The following is a 10,171-nucleotide window of genomic DNA, read 5'->3' as shown; positions in this document are numbered from 1 at the left end:
CCTGTCGCTGTTGGCAGCTCCGCTAAGATGAGCGGCGAGGCCGCCCCAGGCCTGGAGGGCAGGGTCCGGAGAACGCTGCGAAAGGTCTTCGGGTTTGAGTCCTTCAAGACTTCCCTGCAAGAAAACGCGACCATGACGGTGGCGAGAGGTGAGACTCAGCAGCAGGAGGATGCAAAACACGTCTGGTTTTCCATCTTGCTGGGAGGGCGATCCTGCAGGAGTTGGTGTCGTGCCTGGCTTGACAAGATGCATCACCTGAACTGGGCTGGACCAGCCGGCCCTCCAGGCTCTCCTCTGCTCCGAGGTCATTTTAGTGGCACAGGAGCACGAGCATGTGCTGAACACAAGCGCTCTGAGCACGGCTTTGCCCTGTGCTTTGCATTTGTTTTGTGACAGCACTGTTGCATCAGCTAGGAAATAGGAAATGTTAAAATGCAGTTTTGTTGGTATCTCCTTTGGAGGCATCTGCCAGTGTGTTTATGCACAGACCAGGTCAAAACTGTTTACATTTAGACATTTTCAGAGTAAACCTGTCCTTGTGTTAGAACTGATACCAGCAGAAGGCTTGATTTCCTGGCATGGTTCATATCTGTTCTCTGAATCGTGTGGCCGCTGCTGGCTGGGCAGGCAGCTCACACATATGGGCTGCCAACTGTCACTTCCCCTGGCAGGTCTCGCAATGCAAATCAGAACGGTGTCAAACTCGGCACTCAGGACATAGTTACCGTTTTCCTCCGTCGCCAGCAGCTGTGCACACGTGCTACTGACAACAGACCAGCCAGAAGCAATGTTCTGTCTCTGCCTTTTAACGTTGCACATGCCTGTTGAAGATGTACATGGCATCTCCCTGACTTGAAGCGGGTACTGCTTAGCACGGTGGCAGTTACTAACTGCATGATGGTTTCTCCGTGGTTGCGATTTCCAACCCTTATTTCTTACCAGATACCTTTCTGGGATAAACTTTAAGAGGATGTGGTAAAGATCTGTCACGGGGCTGGTAATTCAGTAACTGGAGGTCTCCAAGATGCGTGAAAGCAGTTCATCTGAAAGAGAATCGGCATGAAAAACGTGTTTAACTTCCCTTTATTTTCGTTTCTGTGTATGTGCTGGTAGTTTTTTAAAGCTGTTTCTGAATGTTTACAAAGCAATCAGAGATTCTTTGAAAGAAACCATTGCAGGCATGCAAAGTATTGCTGTGCTTTTGGAACCTAAGATGAAGTGTTCTTTGTTCGTATGCCACACGGTACACACACGTATGCTGTTTCTCAGAGATTATGAGGCTTTCTGCCCAGCACTCCAGTGAGAGCCCTGGGAACTCACCACCACTCAGTAGCCTTGAGCTTTCTTCTGTTGTCTTTGCAGGCGAGAAGGATGTCTTTGTGTGCATGCCCACAGGGGCAGGGAAATCCCTGTGCTACCAGCTTCCCGCGGTTCTGGCAGTGGGCATCACCATTGTCATTTCACCTCTGATTGCACTGATTCAGGTAACTGTCTCTGTTAGCTGTGGGGAAGCCGTCAGCGCAGTGGGTCGGGAGATGCTGGAGGCACAGCTGCCTCTTGTCTTTCAGTCCCGTGTCTCTGCTCTCGGCCTGCCTCTAGATCCTCTTGATGTCTCGGTGTGTTTTCCTTACCCTGGTGACAGGTGAAGAAACTGCAGCTTAGCTGCAGAGCAGAGCAACTCTGGTATGTGATGCCATGCGGTTCTCTAAAAGGAGGTTTTCCATCTTTCATAATAACTTGGTGGTTTTTATAACCGAGCCTTTCTCCATTTTCCCCGGTTGTCTTTTACCTCCAGTGTGCTATGCAGAAGCAGCAGAGTACCTCTACTGTTACCACTGTAAGATTTGCAGGGGAAGCAGAGTGTGTCACAGTAACAAACAGGTTGAGATGGACTCAGCAAGTCTTAGGGAACAGAGCTGGAGTGAACCGTCAGAGATCTTCTTATCAAGCCCTGAGATGGGGTGGCTATGCCTGCGGTGATCGTGATGTATTTCAGTGTAGACGAACTTCAAGGGCTTGGTTTGTGTAGTTTATTGCAGGGAAGGCTGGGAGCTGACACTGTGAACAGAAAACAGTGGATATTAAATAATCACTGAAACCAGTTATTGAGTGAAATAATGAGATATCCATTTCTCAGGACTGTTCATATATTCTGAAATGTTATGTGCTCAGTGAACAGCTCAGCATAGGGATAAGGAGGAGAATTTATATGCCTGGGCTTTATCTGATGTGATGCCGTGTCTTCTCGGTTTTCATGGCATGATTCCCATCCAGATTTGGTTCTGTTGCAGTGGTGATTTGCATGATTCTTGTATTTTGTCCTATCTCAGCTGTATTTATAACATCCTTTAGTTATTTTGGAATGAAACGCACTGTCTTACTGTAGGGTGATGGTATTCATTTTCCATCTGTGACAGCTCGATGGTGTAAATCCTGAGGTGTGTTGGTGGCTTGTTTTAGCTCACTGTGGCTATATGGAATTATGTTGCACAGATCCCTGCTGGTGTTTCCTGGCAGCAAATCGATTGTGCAGCCTTTCACTTGTAAGATTATGTTAGAGATGGATAGATAAATGCATCCAGAGGTGAAGTTCTAAATACCTAGACTGTAGGCCTGTGTTATCCTGAGGTGGAAGTTGAGGCCTGGCCAGGACCTTCCTAGTAGTCTTTCTTGGTGACGGTGACTTTTTATATATCCGTTTCCTTTTAATTTAATTTTAATTTTGTTTTTACCCTAGGATCAAGTGGATCACTTGCTAGCGCTGAAGATCAAGGCCTGCTCTCTGAACTCCAAGCTTTCTGCCCAGGAAAAGAAGGCCATCCTGGCTGACTTAGCAAGCGAGAAGCCCCGAGTAAAGCTCCTGTACATCACCCCAGAGATGGCAGCTGCCTCTTCCTTCCAGCCTACCCTGAACTCCCTGGTGTCCCGAAACCTGCTGTCCTACCTGATAATCGATGAAGCACACTGCGTCTCCCAGTGGGGACACGATTTCCGACCCGACTACCTACGGCTGGGCACCTTGCGCACTCGCATCCCCAGTACACCGTGCGTTGCCTTGACTGCCACTGCCACCAAGCAGGTCCAGGAGGACATCGTGGCGGCGCTTAAGCTAAAGCAGCCGCTTTCCACGTTTAAGACTCCTTGCTTCAGATCTAACTTGTTCTACGACGTGCAATTCAAAGAGCTCTTGACTGATCCATACGCCAACTTGAAGGATTTCTGTCTGAAGGCACTTGAAGTGAAGAACACCACTGGGGTAGGTTTTGCATTTGGAGAGGAAGGACAAACTGACCTTCCAGCGCGTGGTGTGGCCCTGATAGGTCTGCGGCAGGGAAGGAGGACGTCCCTGAAAGGAAAGTCCTTCCTTATTTTTTGGTTCTTCTAAAAATGCTCACGTATGGCTTTTAGTTCTGTAAAATAGGTAGAATGTGAAGGGTGCGTTTCATTCAAGCAAAGGTGTTCTCAGAATGAGGTTAGTCTGAAAGAAAAATGGATTAGGAACATGCAACTAACATTTCGGTCTGGATTTGTCAGGTCCCAGTGATCGTTGTGTGTTTGGTTGTGTGAGAATGAGCAGAAGCGTTTGGAGCGTTGTATTGAATTTCCTACTCTAACACTAATTCCCAAAGTAACTCTCAGCACTTCAGTTATAGCCTCTGCACCTGAGTTTATCTGTAAGGCAAAGCGAGACTGCTTCTTGCCTTATGCCCGCAGGGGGAGGATCTGGGGACTGAGATCTGAGGACATCTCTGTCTGATGTACGTTTGCGCTGCAACAGTAGCTTTCAGTTGCTGGGGAATCAGCTTAGAGAAGAGATGAGCTTTAGGTGTCCCTTCTCTCTTCACCACCCTAGTGACTGCGGCTTTGTTGATTCACTTCAGACAGTGTCGTGGACTTTCTCTCCTGTCTGCCCAGGTGTACTCCGGTTGTGGCATCGTGTACTGCAGGATGAGGGATGTGTGTGACCAGCTGGCCACTGAATTGAGCTACCGAGGAGTGAAAGCCAAGGCGTATCACGCAGGTATTGGTAGCTGCACCTGCATCGCTCAGTAGCTGGTAGAACTGAGCTGTACCACCTTTGAGGCCTGGGTTGGGGCTACCTAGAAAACAAGTTTCTAGGCATGGTCTGGAGTGTGTGATGCTCATGCGTCAGGTCTGTGAGGTAAGTGCGGGGCCTTCAGTGGAATGACATTCCCTTCCCTCCAGAAGTGTTGGTTTTGTTGGATTTTACATGGCCTAAATATAAGAACTGCTTTTATCCCAGGAGGGGTCTGAATTTTTCTCTTCAAAATAGACACAGCCGCTGCTGACTTCTGCTTGATCACAGGCCGGTTTAAACATGGGCAGCGGAGTGTGTACCCCTGCCAGCGTTAGTGAAGGGGTTACCTCGCAGTGGGGCAATGGAGGAGGAAGCACTCTTTTTTTTTTTGGTTGTTTTCTTCCCTTTTTTTCCCTTCCCAGGACTCAAGGCAGCTGACAGGACTTCAGTCCAGAATGAATGGATGGAGGAGAAGATCCCAGTTATTGTTGCAACCATCAGTTTTGGAATGGGAGTAGACAAAGCAAATGTCAGGTGTGTGAGGGTTTTTATGCACCACTGGAGTCTGAAACCTGAGCAGTGGGAAGGGAAAGCCTCAGTCCCTCCGTAACCTGATATGTGTGACTCAAATGCCTGATGAACACTTGCTAAAACCCACAAAAATAGAGCTAGAGGGTTTTTTTTGTCTTAGAAGTGGCAAAAAGAAACCTGGAAGAGTTTTGTAAAAAAATTAAAACCAAGACGCCAGAGCCCTTCTTTGCCAGTCATCTTCAAATCCGAGAACATTTGCGGAATGCTTGTTTTTTGCCACACCCTCTGGGGTTTCAGAAAGAGCCGTCTAGATGCAACCACAGCTGTCCCTTTCACTTAATGGAATAGTTGCTGTTAAAGAGCAGTGGGAAGAAAATCTGCACCTAAAATAATTCATACACCCTCTGCTAAAGTGGTCAGAACCAGCTTTTTTTTTTTTTTTTTGAGAGATCTCGTTTTGGAACGCAACGCGGGGGAAAAAACAGCAGTTCACCAATGGCAGTAAGCTCTAGTCCAAGGACAGAAACTCTGCATGTGTTTTCAATTGCTGTTCCTCTGGGACTTCTGTAACCATGAAGTGCTCTGTGGCGTTAGAATTCCTGCACCACACTGTAGCTGTGCTGGGTTAGTGCTGGGAGCTGTGATCACGTGGCAGAGGGCTAACTCAGGTGCGGCACATACAACACCCCGCAAGGATCCGACCTTACCCTAAAATCCAGATAAAGCAATTGCTCTGAACACTGTGGGACATCGCTGAGACGATCACAGCAGTTCACAACTCTGCCATCCTCCTGTCTGTGGCACTGTGCAGCCAGATAACAGGATCCCATGGCGATGACAGACTGTTTGACTGCTTGCTGCGTGTTACCCAACAGAGAAATGGGACGTCTCGTAGGACAGCAGCGTGAATAATGACCTGCTGAAAGCGCTCTGCCCTGTGCAGGGCAGTAGTCAGTACAAAAAGTGAAGAGTAACTGAAACACATAGAGCTGATAGAAAGTGAATTATAGCTGAAATATTCTTGTAATACGGTTAGTTTCCAAGGAATGGAGTTAAAGTAACTCTTTACTGAATGTTTTTTAATGATTTAAAGGACGTTATACCTAAGGCCAGGCAGCAAGGTACTGCTCCGTAGCCTTTGCTCCATGTTGGCAGAGTTCTGAGTGTTCCTGTGCATGCTATGAAGTAAGATCAGGTCTGACAGGTTCTGGAGGTGACTCTTCTGGACAAAAGGGAAAACAGAAGTGTCTCATTGTGGTGGGATCTGCACCTCTCTCTTCAATTTTGTTTGAGATTATTTATCAATTCCTTTAGTAAACTTCCTGATGGTGATTAAATGTGTCGGGCCATGATGCTTTATGCTTGATCTGTTCCTGGAGTGTTCAGAGAAACATGTTTGCTTGCTTTTGTCATTTAATCTTTCGCTACACCCATATACATCATACCTGCCTCTGGGACACTCTGGTTTTGAGGCAGACTGGTATTTAAAACATTGGCAGTGTTCCTGTACTGTAAAACCTTCTCTACACATGTATAAGCTGAATTGCTGAATATTCGGGTACGAGCAGTTTAAAGCAGTCCTGCAGTGGTGTGTTGGAAACCTTCCTTCAGAGATTACATAAGGTTTAGTGAAGATTCGTAGTCATATTTGCTGGCTGGGAAGGGTGCCCTCATCTACAAGTGTGCTTGGTGAGACAGAACTTTATTGGCAAAGAAGTGTCTTTTTAAAGTTAAATATTTCCAACTGTGTTCCACAGAATAATTAGGACTTTTTTATTAGTGTCGCATTTTATGGTAAAATCCCCACAAATTCTTAAATCAATGTCCATATTCTCACTCTTCATAGCTGTATGATTGTAGGCACGTTTGGGATATTCAGGTGCTCGTTCTTTTCCGTCCATTTGGAGTGACGTCCTGCTCACGTGTTATTCATGTGCCGGCTCTGCTGCTTTCTTTATGGCTCATGTTAAGAGGACTTAAATTTCTGTGTGCAGAATCCATTGCTCTGCTAAATGCTCTGTGTTCTATGCTTTTTCTGCCCTGTTTTTTACTATTGTTGATGTCCAGAGACAGCACAATCATGTATGCTGTGATGGGAGAAACCCAGAGCCTTACGTTTCCTGTTGTCTCATCACGTGCAGATTTGTTGCCCACTGGAATATCGCGAAGTCGATGGCTGGGTATTACCAAGAGTCTGGCAGAGCTGGGAGAGATGGGAAGCCATCCTGCTGCCGCCTCTACTACTCCAGGAACGACCGGGATCAAGTCAGCTTCCTGATTAAGAAGGAGCTTTCTAACATCCAAGTAAGAGCTGCAGAATAGTACCCACTGCCTAGACGTGCTGCCTTTGCTCTGGTCTGGTTTGATTCTTGCCTTCAGTGACCCCTGAATATGTGAAGATGAAGTGAGTTTTTCTGGGTCTAGAGCTGTCTGTAGCCCTGTTTCAAGGGGCAGCAGAAAGGAGCAAAGCACGAAGGGAAAGGGCTGCCAGATCCAGCTCCAGTTCTGTTGGAGGCACGAGTGGGCAGAAGTGTGGAGCAGAGCCAGGGTGGTGTCTGTACCTGTTTGTCGGTGATCAAAATGGTTGGATTTGGTCACTGCTGGAGTTTCTTTGTTTATACTGAAATTGAAGACTATAGTTATTATCTCCCTCTACCTGCAGGAAAAAAAAGGCACCTTAAAAGAATCTGACAAAGCTATGATGACAGCTTTTGACGCCATTGTGAGCTTCTGCGAGGAGCTGGGGTGAGTGCACTTCTTTCAAACAGTGCTTAATGTTTGGGGAAACCATGCCCTGTCCCTTCTGAAGCAGTGTTACTGCTGAGATCTTGCATGTCTAGGAAAAAGAAAATACTGAATGAGTCACCTGGTGCTTTGCTGTCCAGACTGAGGAAGGTGTCCCTGAGGCACCTCTCGTTCACTCCCACCTCTTGAGGTAACTGAGATGTTGGTCTTGGAGCCTGACCAAGTGATGTGGTGATGTTAAACTATAAATCCTCTGGCTATGAATTTTGCTATGTTCTATCTTTGATGGTGGGTTGACTTAGTTACATTTCCTTTCGTTTTGACTCTGTCCTCCTTCACTGCATCATCTCTTTTCTAAGGAGACAAACAGACAGCCTAATCGGTGTGGGATGGAAGTATTTAGATTTAATGTTTCTCAGTCTCAGGGGCTCCTCTCTGCAAAGTACTACGTATCCATGATTCTCATTGACCTTAGAAGGAGCTGACGGTGCCTAGAATGGTTCAGAAACAGGCTTAAATTATGGATGTGCCCAATCTAAATGCAGACTAGCAACCGCAACGTGCATTGTTCAGATTGAGTTCACGACTTGTAAGCTGTAATTGTACTAATTGCTATTCTATGCTGGATAAGACATCAAAGCTGTAATTTTGCGAGAAAGCAGCATGTGTTCACTAACTGAAAATGTTCAACACATGTCTTGCTTTCAAGTCTGCATTTTGTTTCCCTTTTCGCTCTTGTGTCTAGGGCAACTTTTTCAGGGTGAATGCAGAATGTTCTGCTTTTCTGACGCCTTGGTGAACATGTTCTCTCCCTGTGGTCGTTTCCTAAACAAATCCTGGTTTTATGGGGTTATTCTGGGAAAGTCTTGCTTGCACTGAAGAATGGCATGACACTGAGTAGTCCTTTGGCACCTGAAGGAGCACTTCTTTGCCCAAAGTCCAAGTGATTCTGAGAAGTGGCTACTAGGAGGCTTCTTGCTCTAAGAGTTTGATCCACTTACTTGGCTAAGCAGCTCTGCTCCTTCTCGTGTGTTTTACCAGCTGACAGCACAAGTGGCCAGATGGCTGTTTGTGTCTTGGTTTGGTATAATCTGAGAGGCAGCTCTGTCTACCTGGTTAGCTGTTAACCTCGGGAAACCTTGTCTTGCTCTCTGTTTCTCCTCGGTTCCTAAGCCAGTTATCAGTAGAGTTAGTCGTGACTGTTGTTCCTTGGAGCGGACACCGGTGCCATAAGGACTGGAATCGCTGAACTAACTTCGCACAAGCCAGAAGGAGTCACAGGACATTCCAGGGCGGTGTCCCAGTGAGAGCATCAGTTAGGCTCCACGTAACCATCTTGCAGCATCTCCCACTTCATGCATGTAAAGAGCCTGGCTGCTATCTGAAGTGAGGACCCTCTGCAAGAGTTGCAGCGCAGCAGCGAGGCAGTAACTGAGCAAGGACAGAGAGAAAGCATTCTCCTTCGCTCAGATGAGTGGTAATGGAAATAACATTCCAATGGGTACCTAAGAGAGAGATTTCTGTAAGGGAATATCACTGACCTAATTACAAATCATGTCTCCTGTACTTTTTCTTCCCTCTCCCAGCCTGGTACGTTTTTCCTACTGTATAACATGCCATACTCACCCCAGAGTTGCTTATCGCAGCACCACTGACTGACTTCCCTGTTCCTAACTGTACAGAAGACTAAGATGCTATGGAAAGGAACATCACGTTGCATTTCCTTTTTACAGTTTGAATAATACATTTCTATTCACTATCCAAACAGTGAAAACAAAACTGAAACTCTGACCTTGCAAGGTTCTAAATAAGAACAAATACAGACAGATGTGTATACTGGCGAGCAAGTTTTTGCATAGTATATTTAGGCTATTGTCCAAGTATGACAGGAGATCAATGGTAAAAGCTGCTTTTAGAGGGTGGGTTTAGACAAAGCTTTTGCTGGTCAGAGTTTCCTCTTGCCCATTTGCAAGACGGGAAAAAAACCCAACCATATAACTGCAGTGGCAGAAGACATCTTTATCAGTTTTAGGTGGTGGCTGACCATTTACCACCTCTAGCCCGTGGTTTTGCTTGAAAGATGAAAATCAGGCAGAGAAAAGTTGACGTTGGTATCTGGCTCGTCACGCAGCGCCTGCGTACAGATAGCCTGATGTGTTGAGCTTGCTGTGGACCTGCAGAACAACTTCCTGGCCTTGGTGCATTGCTCTTGATGCAGGAAAGTTGCACTGGGAGAAATAATCGCTCGGGGAGAGAAGATGAGAAAGCTTCCTGTGAACAACACAATCAAGTTGTAGCTGGGCTGAGTATTGCTTAGCTGCAGGGCTCCAAGTACAGCATCTTGGCTTTGCTGTTTACGCACCGTTCTATTTGTGCCTTGGAGATGAGCAGCACCCAAAGATGGCAGCAAATAAAAGGAGAGCAACAAAAACAAGACAGAAGGTGCCAATCACCACTAGCCCTCCAAGAGCCCAGTCGCTTGTTAGAATCAGTTTCTTCAGGTCTTCCAGAGCTGATGATGCCTCTTGTACTGCTGCCATCCTGGCTTCCACCCTTCTGGAGGTAGACAAGAACCGTGTCAGACATTGAGGGGACGCTCTCTACACTTGGAGCCACAGTCCTGAAAGCAGTACAGGCATGCGTGCTCTCTGTGCCTGCAGGCATCCCCCTTCCAAAAGTGTGGGTCACCCTTCACAGAAATGGGAACATAAACCTGAGGAAAGATGGCTGTGGCTGGTTTCCCAATCAGATCTACAAAGAGGAAAGGTTCTGGCTTTACAAGATTTTGGCAGTTGATAGTTATTTTAATCCTAGTTTATGGACATTTTTAATAATACAGTGTCTCTCCCAGAACGT

The 10,171-nt window shown here is 46.6% G+C and overlaps 1 protein-coding gene across 1 annotated transcript; it reads left to right on the top strand.

Annotated features, from left to right (window-relative positions):
• Positions 1-22: 22 nt before the first annotated feature.
• Positions 23-7,319, top strand: RECQL5 (RecQ protein-like 5). The gene is made up of 7 exons (XM_009864626.1): positions 23-148; positions 1,363-1,484; positions 2,738-3,256; positions 3,916-4,021; positions 4,462-4,573; positions 6,712-6,874; positions 7,233-7,319. Exons 1-7 carry the CDS (start codon positions 28-30, stop codon positions 7,317-7,319), a joined length of 1,230 nt encoding a protein of 409 aa, XP_009862928.1. The 5' UTR covers positions 23-27.
• The last annotated feature ends 2,852 nt before the right edge of the window (positions 7,320-10,171 follow it).

Source organism: Apaloderma vittatum, unplaced genomic scaffold, assembly GCF_000703405.1.
Source record: "Apaloderma vittatum isolate BGI_N311 unplaced genomic scaffold, ASM70340v1 scaffold22062, whole genome shotgun sequence".
Lineage (NCBI taxonomy): Eukaryota > Metazoa > Chordata > Aves > Trogoniformes > Trogonidae > Apaloderma > Apaloderma vittatum.
Note: the sequence above shows the minus strand (reverse complement) of the source record. Positions and strands in the feature narration are given on the sequence as shown.

Bases quoted from the DNA above. Each gene is read 5' to 3' on its own strand.
- RECQL5 (XM_009864626.1), top strand. From the start codon at position 28: ATGAGCGGCGAGGCCGCCCCAGGCCTGGAGGGCAGGGTCCGGAGAACG. The intron at 149-1,362 runs GTGAGACTCAGC...TTGTCTTTGCAG, and splicing joins GACCATGACGGTGGCGAGAG to GCGAGAAGGATGTCTTTGTG. The intron at 3,257-3,915 runs GTAGGTTTTGCA...CTGTCTGCCCAG, and splicing joins AAGTGAAGAACACCACTGGG to GTGTACTCCGGTTGTGGCAT.